General features: G+C 40.1%; 1 protein-coding gene across 2 annotated transcripts in view; it reads right to left on the reverse strand.

The window, feature by feature from the left end:
- The window catches only part of LOC146526095 (AT-rich interactive domain-containing protein 3B), a 57,568-nt gene extending 43,344 nt beyond the window's left edge, over positions 1-14,224 (reverse strand). Inside the window, exons 1-2 of one of the 2 annotated variants that reach the window (XM_085150278.1) lie at positions 13,867-14,224; positions 12,272-12,904 (exon numbers count right to left, since the gene is read on the reverse strand). In XM_085150278.1, coding sequence (XP_085006404.1) covers positions 12,272-12,904; positions 13,867-13,902 — 669 coding nt within the window. In that variant the 5' untranslated portion in view covers positions 13,903-14,224. Of the gene's footprint in view, positions 1-12,271; positions 12,905-13,714; positions 13,832-13,866 lie in introns of those variants that run through there. The other variant, XM_085151070.1, reaches the window with a different exon arrangement.
- Between the last annotated feature and the right edge of the window lie 1,572 nt (positions 14,225-15,796).

A 15,796-nucleotide genomic window follows, 5' to 3' on the forward strand; every position in this document is an offset into this window, starting at 1 on the left:
GGTGCAGTGAAGCCCCTGCTGTTACTAATTCTAATTTTCTGTGTTACTTTTTAATCATTTACTACCATGGCTTTTGAAATTATCGACTGAAGTTGATGTGGTCCATAGTTCCATTCACAGAGCGATTGTCTATTAACCAGATCGACTGCAGGTCAGAGCCTGGTGGGTTTTTTGACATCTGATATAATTCAGTATAAGCAATTCATTGGTGAAACTAACAATATATATGCTGCTGACATTAATCTACAATCTCTACAATAATGAAAGCTTGAATTTTCATTATGCTTCTTAAAATATACTATCAGTTTCTTTTTTGATTATTTAGTTTTGTACAAGATACTAGGGCTGTTCGATATAACGATATATATCGGATGACGATATAAAAACGTCTGTTTCATTTTACGCTATCGTTTGTTTCGTGGTGTCGCAAAATAAACTGTTTACGGCAATATTTTTTCATCGTTTTGATGGTTACTGTAGTGGCTATATTAATTTCTTAAAGTTCTCTCTTTCTCTTATATTTAATATAACCACACAGACAAGCGCCTGTTTTTATGCGTTGTTGTTAGCAACAACGACGGTAACAGCATCTCGTGTCCGCTTGTTTATGTTCCACATAAACCTTTCACAATAAAGCTCAAGATCCTGTTGAGATTTTTCAAAATAAACCGAATCACGTGAAAGAGCAGATTATTTAGGGATAACAATTAAAAAAGAGCCGCCAGGTGCTAAAAAATAAACCTTAGACTCAAACGTTAGAACAGGCTTTTTCCCCGCAGCACGCCGTGTAATAAATACTCACAAAGAAAACGGCGGCCTTTACAACTTATGTCTAAAAATGTATCGTTTCATGCATCGGTTAAAACACTCGACTCCAGCTACATGACGCGCAGCTGGAAACATTTCCCGCAAGCCGAGCTGTCCGAGATTCACAGAATTTACAGAAAATGTTACATTTTTGTGATTTATATCGTTATCTGGACGATAGAATTCTTATATGGGGATATGAGATTTTGGTCATATCGCACAGCCCTACAAGATACTATCAAATAATATATCCAAAACTCATTTAAATAACTTGTTGTAACAAAGAGGACTTTGACCAGGTTAATGAAAAAACAAGCTTCTTTTTTTCTTTAATATGAAACTTTCCATAAACCTTTACAACATTTAGGATTTACCCAGCGGTTAGCCTGTGGCTTTTTTACAGACACTTCACTTAAAGCTCACTTCTTGTGGTGATTGTGATTCAGGAACTGTGAAACTTAGGGGCATGTAAATCCCTGAACATAGAATGTAAATGTTAGATGTGGAGTCTGAACACATTGCATTTTCTGAGCGTATGGGAGTCTGTCTTTTTTTTTTTTTTTTTTGCTCCTTTCTCCCTCTCACAAGTACATGATTATACTAAGCTTGTGTTTGAAGACTTGGCTGAAAAACAATCTGGCCACAAGCTATTATAAACTACATGGGATTTTGGCAGCCAGTGGAATGGAGACTGAAAAGCAGAGAGGCAACAGTGAAAGAAAACCCTTCTGCACCTCTTTCAACTTGTTCTACTCTGCGTGGCTTTGTGCCAGGTCCCAGTCAGCTGCAATGTTTACCCAAGTGCCTTGACACAGTGGTCCAGTTAGCACTTTTAGCCCCCTGACACTAGCCTGGAGCTGAGCCAAACCAGTAGCACGAGACGGCCAAGAAAGCCAAAAACAATAGACAACTCTCACCCTTCACCTCATCACAGCCTCTGCCTTTCTACAAGGTGCAAAAAAGAGACCATATCTTTTGACTCCATCTGCAATTTACCATTTGGAGGATGTTGCGGCTACAACACAGACAGCCTCATAAATGTCACGCTGCTTTATGTTCCTCCCATGACAAGGTCTATACCTTAATTGCATTATGTTTCTGAAACACCTGCTGTTGGTGATTTTGGCAGGGCTGGGACATTTTTAGTTTATCAGTATCAGGATAATAATCCCATAATCCAATCTGGACTACAACACTAAAACCTTCAACGAAGTTAGTTAAGAAAGTGTATGGATGTGAAAATCATTTAAGCATTTCTGTGCATTTCCATCCGCTATTGCGAACACACAGAAGAAAAAAAAAATCTGCCATTTAGCTTCCTTATTCAAAGAATGATGTAAAAAAAAAAAAAAAAAAAAAAAAAAAAAAGAGCCATTAGACAATGAAAAACGACTAAAGCCAATTTCCAATTCAAATAATTCCAAGTAATTTTCTCACATACACTATTTCAATTTGTCTGACTGAGCTCATTTGAGAATAGAGCTCCTCATTGAACTCCCTGACAGCACCCTTGCAAAAGGTTCACCCTGAGCGAGGACACAATCGAGGCAGACGATGTTTTCATTACCTGCTTATTTTATTCTTTTTGCATCTCTTGCAAAAAGACTAACATTTGTTTATACATCTCAATGCAAAGTATTCACATCAAGATTCAAAGATATGTAAAAAGGATGGGACCAAATATCAATACGACAAAAATATCACTTCACATTCTCTTTTATTCGAACATGCTGGTGCTCCAACAAATTCCACCCACCAGTTTGACTTACCAGAGTCACTACTTAATGACTCCTTGTGGTAAAGCTCCCTTAATTATTAAGAACCAATGGTAATGAGCTGGCAGTAAAGGTGAAACCTCCTTAGGAAAATGGCGGACAGTGGAGGAAAGCTAATGTGAGAGCTACTAAACTAACACTGGTTAGATGTGAGTTGCTTTACAGACTTGATGCTAGCAAAAAAGCAGCTATAACATTTTGTTTTTACATGTCACATAAAGCACATCATTCATTAAAATGTAATTCATTTTATGAAATCAAGATAGACAAATAAGAGCATACACATCATGGGGACAACATGACCTCACATAGTGTGCCAAGAGTCACTGCACGAGTGCGAACAGTAACCGATTCACACGTGCACTGTACATACTGTTATATGGTGCCAACCTATATAAAACTCAAGGAGACTTCTCTCCAAGGTGTCATATGACCTTGCCTCCGTTTCCCCCCAGCTGCCAAAGTTGAGGGCGGGTGTCTCTCCATTTTAATTTGGCTATTCCTCTTTCTATGTTTGCCGTCATTAAAGAGCAGGTGTTGAGATATGTTCAGTAGAAGTGCTTGTAAAAAACAAAAAGAACCAGAGATGGTGTGCGAAGGGTGGGGGCTTGTGGTTTTACTACAAACCGATCAAATTACAGCATACATCAGTAACTCCAGTTCCATTAGAAGCAAGAAAGTCAATCCTCCAGGGTCAATTTAAGAGTGTAATAACCCCAACGGATATGCGCAATCTGCATTTAAATGAGACAATTTTTGTTATACAATTCAATTAAACAGAAAGGAAAACTGTGGCCATCGCTGCCAGACAAGATGGGTCTTTTTAAATGTCATTTGCATGATGTTGCAGAAGCAATCCATCAAACTGTCTGAGTGCCTGTCAGGTGGCACTGGAAATCTCTTCACGCCCACACTTTTCCAAAGTCAACTTCACTGACTGTGTCGCCTATTATCTGTAACTTTCCAACCCTGACAAACCGACATTCAGGCCACGAGGGGCCAGCTGATTAGAGGTGAGAAAGAAGGCAGACATTGTATCTCTCTTTCAAGCTTTGTTTTTTTTCTTAGACACTATTTATGGCACTTTACAGTCTTAGAATGGCAGTATTATCTCCTCTATCTGAATGTATTTATGTGCTGCACATCACTATGGATGTCTCCCTGTTTGAAATTGATGTAACAAGACATCATGTCCGGTAAACAGGTATACTGTATACACGACCATTACTATACAATAATCTTTTTTTCACCCCTTCTTATCTGCTAGGCTCAAATAAAGTATTAGATTAATATCTGACTTATGTGTAAGTCAGCGTAGTTTGATCTAAATCACAGTGAAAACAGGAAAACATGTACAAGCTTCAATAGTCCATAAATGGATGTAAAAGCACTCTTACACACAACCACCTTTTACAGCTGTTGCCACTGATACCATGACTTGTACCTGTAATAACTCAAACTATTATTTAAACTTCAAAAATGATAATAAATAAACATGTCTGTGAAGGTTCTCAGTCATCTAGGTCACCGTAGTCTAAGGAGCTTGGAAAGAAAAGCGTCTGGACTTCTTTAAGTTGCTTGAAGACGTTTCACCTCTCATCCGAGAAGCTTCTTCAGTTCTAGGGTCAAATGGTGGAGAGTCCCAGATTTAAACCCAGTGGGAGTTTCCCCTCAAAAGATAAAAGATAACATTTTTATCTTCTGAATGTGCAAAGACATTTTTTAAAATGTAACTTTTTACAGGCAAATGACTGCTGTGCCCAGCATGTGAAACGCTACTATAAGATTAACTATAAGTGTTATAGGTTTGAGTGTGGATGTCAGACTCAAGACTGGTAGTTAGTGCTGCGTTTAACCAAGCCACACTGTGACAGAGGTGACTGGTTTCACTATGAGAAGCTTCCTCTTGCCTGTCAGCAGCAGATGTGCCCTTTGGGACTCAGACAAATAAAAAACTGTCTCTGCCTGGACTACTGTGTCCTCCCATCCAGCTCCTCCCATTCAGGGCCTTTGGCTTTCTTTCTTTTACAACCCCTGTGACACTGAGCAAAATGAATAGAAAGATCACCAATCAGAGGCACGATTACAACATGGGCATGCACCCACCCACCCCCATCAAACCCCTCGATGGGAGCCCCCAGTGGGAATGTTCACTGTTTGAAGAGTTAACTCTTTAATTCTGTCTGGAATGTTTCCTCTGGGTGGGGCAGTTTAGTGTGCTGAGCCAGACCACTAACCCCTCTTCTAGTTCCATAGCATCTCCTCCCCCTTTCCCTCCCCCTTCATCTCCCTACTAAATTCAATACCTCTATTTCAGATGGGGGGGGGGGGGTCTTTTGCACTTAACTGTTAAGAGGAGCTCTGCACAAAATGAGGCTTGTTTTATAACCAGGGCAATTACACTTTACACACTGATTCAGAGATTCGAATGAGAAAACATCCTCAACTAGATGTTTGATAAGCTGGCTGCTTTTATCAGAAAAAAAGAGAATAATGTATTTTATTGCTTAAAGTTTGAGCAAACAGTTGTGCTACAGCACTGAGATTATTAAGCAAATTAATTCTAATAATTTTTAGATAATGCGCTTTTTATTCTTTTGATTTCCTCATATGTATCAATTTAACGGGCAGACGAAGTGAAGTTAGATGTTCTGATGTTACTTCTACAATATCTCGACTAGCAAATGGGGGTGCAAAACACAATTATGCGTCACCTTTATTTGTTTCCATCCTGACACAAATTCGAGTGGAGCCATAGCCGGTGACCAACATTAAGCTACATTAAGAGCAGCATCAATCAGACATTAAAGATGGAAACACAAGGCTAAAAGCCCAGACATCTCCATCCAATCAGCCAGCTTACATCTGGCCTTAATGAGGTAAACCAAAGTTCACTCAGCACTGAACCACAGATATAAGACAACCTCACTGTGTTATAAATACTGTTTAAAGATCCCCCAAACAAAGTGTGGGAAATGAGTTTTAAGAGTTAAGTGCTTGAGGAACAAACGCGAACATGTTTATGGGAACTTAAACAGTAAACAGTTTAAGATTCACATTCATTATGATGCTGCTGTGGTTGATTTTATGTATGACATGAAGACAGAAAGAAAGAGACTCTCACACTAATGCGCTAAAAACACAGCTGAAATATGACCCTTTTAGCCAGTCTAATCTGAAATCAATGTGGCAGATTTAGAAATTAGGTAAAATAGTTTTAATGTCCAAAGCAGTCATTATCTACATGACAAAAAAGCTGAAAAGGTTTTTAAAAAGAATTGTGCTCACAAGAAAGACTGAAGAAGAAATATACTTGACCATCGATATTAGAGAAACACACACACACACAAAATCTAAACTGAAATCTGTAGGACTCCACAGAAGTATAGATCATAATAAAAGCATAAGCTCCAGTGGGGAAAAAGAAAGGCTTTTCAAATCTTATTTTAGGTTTTAGGCAACAAACCTTTTAAGCATGTTATCAAATCTGGCACATAAACTGCACATACATGCAGTTTGGTTGTCAGTGTGAAACTGAAATTACAGCCAGTTGAGATAATCCGCAACTGACTGTAATCCCAAAATGACTGCCCAAAAGGAACTAAAGATGCTGAGTGGCATCTAGAAGGACTTTGATTCGAGTGCGAATCAGTAAAGCGTGTAACAAAGAAACTGTGGAATTTACTTTGCCACAAACAAAAAGAAGTAGATAGAATTTTTTACTTGCAAAAGTGCAACACATATGCAAGATTAAAAAAGAACCAAACGAACATATCCCACCTACACTGTGCTAAATAACAAGTACGAAATTTAGAAACACCTATTGGGCTGTAAAAGAGGATTTTTTTCAGCGTTTTTCAATTATTAATTAATTGAAAATGCAAGCAGTTGTTAGGACTTATACCAATAAGTGAACGGTCAGGGTTGAGGCTTTCAATTCCTTGTGTGGCTCAACAGCATGGCAGAAATGATGCCGTTCTCACGCATTACCGTGCAGCTTCTTCTTCTGAACAAGCACTGCAGCGTGTTTTAAAGGAACTCAGCCTTCCTCATTATGTCTCATCTGAATGACCTCCATTTGCAGGCAGTTTGTGGAAGCAGAGGTCAGACAGCAATTCCAGCCTCATAAAATCAACATAACAGGAATTCCAGTAAACAAAATAATACACGGTACTTTTAAAACCCACTGACAGTTATGGCATATGGGAAAACAACATAACACTGAGAAAGCACAAACAAGGTCAGACTGGCATATATGGCAGTGAGGCCTCCTTTCTCCCACTTCAACATAAGACATGGAGAAACAGCTGCATGCGCCCAACAAAAACAGCAACCTGCTGGTAAAGTCTCCGCAAACCTGTCAAAATTCAAACTAAAAGTCAATTTGCTAAATACAATGTCCTGCTCATCTATCATAAATGAGGGGAAAATTCGGGCAAACACTCCAACCTCTTAAAGCTCATTCACAATCCTTATTGATCTCCTTGCTGCAGCTGTGTAGCTCCCCACTTCCTGGCTGATGTTGCTGGGGCGACAGCTAAATTATGCAACAGCGCTGCCTCAACAGAAGTAGTAAATAGCAAAAAGAGGGCTTAAGAGTGATAGCGATGCCAGGGCTTATTCATGACCATTGGCCAGACATCGGATTCAAATAGGTCCGGTTGGCTGCATATTTTCTTTAATCCCTTCTAGGTGTAGTTTTACATTTTCTCCACAACTGCATGCCTTATGTAAACAACGTTGGCATAACTGAGTTGGTCATTAAATCCATCTGTGGCATGATCATCACTTTTACTGAAATTGCTGCAATATATAAAGGACAGAAGATTTGGTAAGTTGACTTGTTCTTATATAGTGTGTTTCTACTCTACTGTAGCACTCTGTGGTGTAGTGCTCTATTGCAATTGCTTAATTCACCCATTCATACACATTTTTCTATGCCACACGCCAATGAATGCATGGGAGAGCAACGTGGGGTTCAGTATCTTCCCCAGGGATACTTTGGCATGCAGACTGAAGCAGCCAAGGATTAAACCACCAACCTTATAATTGGTTGATAATCTGCTCTACATCTACCTTTATGCCAGATTCCCTTTCTGACACAAACCCAAATAGGATTTTTGTCTCAGACCAGAACTGAACCAGTGATCTTCTGAATAGAAGTCCATAAAGGCAGCAGTGACATTACTGGCTACACTGTTATCATTATGAGAACGTCAGATAAAATGATTGTTCAATTCTGGCTGACAAGCCAGCCATGGCAGATCAACTTAAATAAAACATCCAAATCTAGTCATCAGGTAATCAATGAGTGCATTTCTACCACTTCCCTGTGTTACGCATCCTTCATCCAACTCGAACACCTATTCTGCCTTTTCTCTGTTCTGACTGGGCTTCATTTGTTGCACTGACTTACTTAAGCCTGAAATGCTAAGGCAAGTAGGTTTTCAGCCCTGTCCTTGTTTTCAGCATCTCCATAACAAAAAGTCATCCAGTCTAAGCAAATAAAATTACAAATCTAATCAGGCTGCAAAGGGTAATTACTCAGGCATCATGTAAATCAATTGCATGCAAATGGATTACCATGCAAAACTATAATCTAAATGTCCTCTGCTAATATTCATGGCCATTAGTTTATGTGACACAAGGAAGATTGAACCAAACCGTTTTGCTCTCAGTATTCTACAACGACATAGGTCACATACATAACACTCAAAACCTCAAATAAAATCTGGATGTAAACTGGTAAACTCTTAAACCTAAAACAAGGCTACAACACCCAACATGTTAAACATCCAGCTAATCCAACCAAAGCAATATCGCTGCCAATAGAGTTGGACATAGTACACAATCTGCAGGCACAATTAAAACAATTAGTCACAGACTTATTATGGCAAGAAGAGGAGGACATTGGATATGTGTGTGTTTGTGACAGGAGAGGTGGGGCGGGTGGGGGCTGGATTACAGAGGTCATGTAGCCTCTGTCCAAAGGCCAGAGCGCTGGGGCCGATCGGTTATCCGGTCCAGCTCTCTCACCACGCGACGCCTTTGTCCATCTCCTTGTTTGACAATTATTTACTCTGCTGTTTAGGATGGGGCTGAGGTCACCATACATACATCACTGACAAGAAAACACTGGCTACCATGTCTGTCCACTCAGTCTGACCTGTATAGTCCATCAACATTTGTGTGCGGTCAAAAAAACTAAAACAAATAACCCTTCATATCTATATGTTACATATATACACTGATTGTTCATTATCATATCTGACACACTCTACCTATTGTTTAGAGATCATTACAATCAACACTTTTATTTCAGTAAACTGTTGGTGAACTAGCACATGAGCATTATTATTATTTTATTTATATGTCATTAAGATGTGCTGAATGAAATCCAGAGTCTCTCTCTGAATGTGGTTTGCTATGATTCAAGAAGCATGGCAGATATCATACAAAGAGTTCTTTGGATAAAAGCCTTGGTCCAATCTGACAGTTTACATGAAATTTAAATGTTAATGTAAATGGTCTTCCATCCAACTGGCTCTTTAGCTGTCGTCTCATCTTTCCTCTGTCACTGCTTTTAGAACATAATAAATGTGCTCCCCCATTATTACAGCGGGTTGGTATTTGCGGCATCCGCCAGGCTTGTCTCTGGCCTCTAGAAGACAATGACATCAAAAAAAAAAAAAAGAAAGAAAAAGAAAAGAAAAAAAAAAACTGTTCTGCCTCTACTGCCCCCCCTCCCCCTACAGCGGTGCAACCTGAAACTGCCTGAAGAGATGAGCCGTCATTAAATACTGCAGAGCTGACATAATGACAGGAAAGATAAAAGGGAGGAAACAAAAAAAAAAAAAAAGGCCAGACCAATTCTCGTCCCATAATGCCTCCCCCAACCCCCTGGCTCAGCCTTCACTCTATAATAAAAGACACCAGGCCACAGATAGGACACTGGTCAGCAACAACTTTACTGCTATGATCTTCAGCTCTAACAATGCCGAGACAAAGCCTGCTCATCCCTGCAAATAATACTCATCCACTCATTCTGACACCTTGACATCTGGAACTAAAACACATCCCACACAATGCAGGAAAGCCCGATTTTATACATATATTCAGAAACAGAAACTATATAGTCATCATTTGTCACATGTTTGATTTGTCACATGACAATCAAACTTTGATATGCCTGTTAGTCACGTCCAGAAATAGTAATTTAATTTAATTTAATAAAATATATAATCTAATGAATACTTCTAACTGTTCAGATTAATGCAGCACTTGATGCCAGAGGCATATTCTGAAACAAGCTCATACCTGCTTAGCTTAACAGATTAGCTTGGAAATTAAGCAAAGATTCTCCTAGTGACTAATTTGTTAATGAAATGCGAGTAGAAAGTTTTACAAATTGGCAAGTCTAAACTCAAAAACACTAAGAAAACCTTTGAAAATTTGAAAAAGCACAATTTTTAAGAATAGACGTTTAAGGTCTTTCGTAGAAATACTCTAGTATTTAAAAGACTTTTGAAGCTGCTAAAACATTTTAAATGCTGCTGACTTAGCCCCGTGTGTAACAGTGTCGTTTGCAGAGAGTGGCTAATGTTAGTTTTGCTATACGAGTAGCTTTTTAAAAAAAAAAAAAAAAAAAAAAAAAACTTCACATGCTTGTCCAGAATTATTGTGCCTTGTTATGCCAGTTGATGTTGACAAAGTCTACATATAATCATTAGTTTTCTAAAATAACTGCACGAGAAGTGCAACTGTTTGCGGGGCCGTTCAACTGTGTCATTTTAACTTTGCGCGCTTACAAATTTCCACTGCCACCTCCAGGGGATGAAATCTCAGACCCAACAGTTAACTGCCGTTGTATATTAATAAAGTAAAAACAGTTTTTGCCAACTTTTTAAAAAAATTATCTAGTTGACTAATTGCACACATACCTGGTTTCATTCAGAGTAGAATCAATGAGAGTGTCTGTAAAGGTAAAATTATCCTGATAAGAACAGGAACAGGGGTGTGTTTCTGTGTACAGATTCTGTATATGACTATGGAGAATCTATAGGCAATGGGCATAAGAAAAAAAACAGGCTTTCTGGTTTTCTTTCATAATGAAAGTATCACTGACCAATCACATTTGAGCGAGCATATGGCTCGATGCACACAAGCGGTCCATGGGAAGAGCAAGAGAGGAAGACATTGTCCAATCTGAAAACAATCAGCTATTAGCTTCTTGGAAATGTACCCCTTAGCCCGGATACCAGAACAATGGCCATTAAACCCACAGGCTACCTTCATCGGATGACAGTCAATGGTGTCTCATGCTGGCATGACATGGAAATTAACCCGAAAGGAAATAAGGCTGCTGGTGTTGACACTGCCAATGACATCTACTGCTAAGTTTTGCACATTTCAGCAGCACTTAAAATAATAAATATTGAAGAGCATAAGAAAGACAGTTTCATTTATTCTCCATTTAAACAGTCCCAGCAGCATCCCTTCGATAAAGTGTGAAGATTCATGTGAAGCCGGTGACTTTAGCAAATGAACAATATAAACAACATTGTGCCTCCTTCCACAACATCTATATACTGGCTTCTCTCACCATCTCACGCTGTGGCACTTCTACGTGTCATTACCAAATGTACACGCTCTAAAGCTAAATTTGGACATGTGAACTAGAGACGCACCATGCAAAGACATTTACCTTTAAATAGACAGTAATAAAATCCCAACACATGATAGTCCAGCACCCTCAGCCCACTGATAGAGCACAGATATATTTGCGACACTGCCAACTACTGCACAGCTAAGGCTTTTTATATCACCCGCAGCCTGCTGCGCTCTCTTTAACCTGCCATGATGCTAAAACATGCAGCTCGGCTTGGTTCCCAGTTGGCATTCCAGAGTTCAGTAAGACTGTGCTGAGGCAATATTTACTTTCAAGTGAAAGTAGCCTACACTTGGCACAGAGCCCTGACTCTTGGGGCGGCGAGAGTGGGGTGTGACAGACTGCTGCTGCTGCTGTGTACTACATCCAACCTTTCCACCCACCCGAACTCCTCCAACTGACCCAGCAAACCACCCACAGCCTTACAGCAGCTATGTCTCGCCTGACTCCACTACCTGGATCAGAGCCAAACCAGAGCCCAAGCAAAGCGCCAAGAGGGACACAGAGTGAGAGAGGCATACAAAATGAGAGCGCGTGGGGAGAGAACTAGTGAGCGTGAAAACATTGCGCCTTGGCCTGGCCCTCTGCCAGCAGTCACTTAGTAGTTTTTTTTTTTTTTTGCCACAAAAGCCAATCGGCGGTCAAACCTCCGCAGAGATTTGAAGGGACTCACAAAGATACTCCTGGAGCGGTTCAAGCCACAGTTAAGATTAAGTTGTCTCTCACGGCAGGGGGCTGGACTGAGAATACAAACAAGACCCTAAATGGAAATCTGACAAGCAGTATAAGGACATAGTCATTGGGATCTCAGTAAACTATAGTGATAATTTAAAGTATAAAAAAAACAAAACAAAAAAAATTCTGCCTTGATTTGCAATATTTAAGGAAAGATGGACAATTTTAAATTCTGAAGTTTTATACTCATATTTGAACGAGATAACTGTGAAAGGACATAATGGGATCAGATGGATTACAAAGGAAATCCTGTGGAAAGAAGGGCAACAACTGGCAAGATACTAACCTGTCTAAAGTGGTCATCAAAGCCCCAGTCAGCTTGTCCATTAGGAGAAGTAGCAGAGTGTGCCCCTGCAGGAGACAGGCCCTCGTCAGGTTCCTGCTTCACTCTAACAGGTGGGGAAGCAGCCCTCTGGGGAGCCGATGCAGAGTAACTGCCAAATGGACGGGCTGGGATTCGCGAGGCATTCTGCTGTAAAGCAAGGGTTTGCTTGCGGAGGAACTCCAGACCACTGGCGCTTCCCTCATCATCATCGCTGCCCTCATCCCCTTCCATCATCTCATTGTCATCGTCCTCATCTCCAGAATCCCGACCTCTGTCCTCGTCATCCTCTCTGTCTGAGTCTACACTGCTCTGATTGGACACCCGGGGAGGCAATCCACCACCAGCGATGCCTCCAGGCAGGCCTTTCCCCATGAAGCTGGCTCCAGAAGCCCGGGCAGCTGCTAAGATGGCCTGTTGGGCAGCAACCTGCTGAGCGTACATGATGTGGGCTTCTCGTATCTTTCTCTCCTTGCGCTCCATTTCTAATCGTGCCTGCTGCTGGCGTTGGAGCTGCTCCATCACTGCTTCGAGTTTCATTCCTCCTGCGGAGGTGCTTGGAGGAAAGGCCACACCAGGCTCCTGAGACATTCCGGGCTGTGAGAGGAAGACAGGAGTCATGGATGACTTACTGTATACTGAAACCTAATTACTCCTGAAAGCTACAGTGGAGCCAAAAAAGCCCGATTTACAAATTGACTCACCCACATGATTTTCCTCAGATTAAAGAAGTAAAACGCTTGTGTACTTTTAAACCTACAATATCCCAACAAGAAATTTAAATTACTTTAAGCTAAATAAAGAAATTGGAAAAAAAAAATATAAAAATCTCGATAGTAACTGGAGCTCTTAAAACCTGAGCATGAATAAAAGCAGAAAAAAATACTAGACTAGAAAGTAGCCAAATCAAACTTTTACACAAAGGACTAATCTACATAAAGAGTTTGGAAAGTAAACATTACAGTAACCAGCCACAGAAAAATCTCTGTTAAGATTAGAGAAAATAATTGAAATGCAGTAACCCACTCTGAGTTTTGCTAAGCTCTTAAGGAAGTATTGCAGTAATTTGTCAAAACGACAATCCAGTAAGAGGTGTGTATTAGTAAGAAAGTTAAACGGATATTCATGTATCTACAATCATAAAAGTAGTTATCCCGATAAACTAGATTAACTACTAGTTTAACTAAACTAGATAAACAACCATCAAAGTGAAAAAAGAAAAGAAAAAAAACTGGCAAAACACATTTTCCGCGTTTATATAGTGAAGTGCCGCAACCTCAAAGCTGGATACGATTTCAGGATACTCCCAACAATTGCAAAATATGCAACAACGCTTTAGGGAAAAATTAATAAAGTTATTACAGTGTTGTCGAAAAACTATCAAATGAATAAATAAAAGTAACCTACCAAAAGTCAGATTACCCCTAAAAAGTTTTTTCCCTTTGAATTTTACAACGTTGAACGAGCCAATGCCGTAAAATAAAAAAACAATTGGAGCGTTTTCAGCTCGCTGCCGTTTAGGAAAGTGCAAAAGGGCGAGAAGCAGAACCCCGACTCACCATTTGTGCCTTACTACTGCTTGAATTGTCCACCATCCCTCCTTCCTTGGCGTTTTCCTCCCTTCTTCTTTTGGCAGTCGTTCAAACACTTGTAAACACACGCACACACGCGCGCGCGCGCACGGGGGGGTTGGGGGAGAGAGACTCCGAGCGTACACCGCAGATTCCGACTGATCCGCCGGCAGAAAGCCGCTGAACGCTGTTTTTCTGGGTGACCTCTTCAAATGCGTGTGCGTCTCTTTCGCTCTTTTTTTTTTGCCCCGTGATTTTCGGGGTTTTCTTCTTTAATAAAAAAGTGCACCGACTGGAAAACGGCCAGATCTCATATCTCGGAAAGCGCTGAGGTAACTCCCAGTCGGTTTTTTTCCTCGCCTTCAATTGACACCCCCAGCATGGCGCACTACAGCGTTAGGCCCGCCCAGCGACAGCAACAAGTATCAGCCCTTTTCAGTTCACCACTTTTATTAAGCTCTTTTACCTGTAATGTGTTAATTCCGATTCTTCCGAGTCTTTATTTCACACCGCATGGTCTGAATATCCATAATTCTTCGCATAAGATCAACTAAAACCTCGAACCAAAATGGTATATTTTCAGAAGGTATTAAACTGATTTTAAAGTGCCAAATGCAGGCACAATATATGAAAATGTAAGCGCAAGTAGTTGTGGATGTTGTCAGTTACAAATGGATAGTTTTAAAGCTTGAAATTGATCTTTCTGCACATGGATATTGGTCTCTCAATAGGTAGACGGTTAGTAAGTCGGCCCGTTTAAAGAAAACAACCTGTTCTATTAATTTTAAAAAATGAAACATGAACCATTATTAGGCAAGGTTTAAAATAATTCTACAAAAACTTAATGGGACAGGGCTGTGCTGAGGTTGAAGCACAGCATAATCATTAAATTGCAGTGTGGCTCCCTGCTACCCCCTTGAGGAAACCACAGACAGTGTATGGTTCATGCTGCTTAGTTCGTAAACTGATCCAAGGACATTACAGTTAACTAAAACTAAACTAAGAACTAAAATGTGTTTTAATTTTATAGTAAACTGAAATAAAAAAAAATAGACTTTATAAAAAGTAACCAAAAACTATATATAAACAATATTACTTTTATTCTTTATCATTTTGGTCACAAGGCTTTGGTGCTTATGTGTTTTGAAACTGAGATATGTAAATGGCTGTTGGTTCGGTGTTTGTGTTGTACATTAATTCCTCTGAACCCTGACGAATACCCACTTCTTTAACTTTCAAAAAACTTTCTTTCCATGGTAGTCCCTTAGACGAAAATGACCTGGGTGATTGAGAACCCACACAGAAGTTCAGTGAATTTCAGTGTGGTACTGTGACAGGATGCCACTTGTGCAGCAAGTCCAGTTGTGAAATTTGCTCACTACTAAATATTTACCCTACTACTACAGTAGTAAGGTCAGCGGACGCCAAGGCACATAGTGTGCAGAGGTCGCCAACGTTTGCTACAGACCTCTAAACTTCGTGTGTAGCTCAAGAACAGTGTGTAGAGAGCTTAATGAAATAGTTTTTTGTAGCTGAACAACTGCGTTTAAACCTCACACCACCAAAAAATCAGGTGCAGTTATGTAAAGCACGCCACCACCGGACTCTAGAGCCGTCGAAACCTGTTCTCTAGACTGAAAATCATCTGGAAATCCAAAGAATGACTCTGGGTTTGGTGGTTGGCAGGAGAACGGTACTTGTGTGACTTCACTGTGCAAAATGTAAAGTTTGGTGGAGTGGGGATTATTGTATGGTGTTGATTTGAAAGAGTTTGGCTCACCCCCTTAGTTTCAGTGAAATGAACTGTTGATACTATAGCATTCCAAGGCATTTTGGACAATTTCCTTCCTGTTCCAACATGACTACACACCAGTGCACAAAGCAAGGTCTATAAAGACATGGATGAGCGAGTTTGGTG

This window comes from Neolamprologus multifasciatus, chromosome 1 (assembly GCF_963576455.1).
Source record: "Neolamprologus multifasciatus chromosome 1, fNeoMul1.2, whole genome shotgun sequence".
Taxonomy (NCBI): domain Eukaryota; kingdom Metazoa; phylum Chordata; class Actinopteri; order Cichliformes; family Cichlidae; genus Neolamprologus; species Neolamprologus multifasciatus.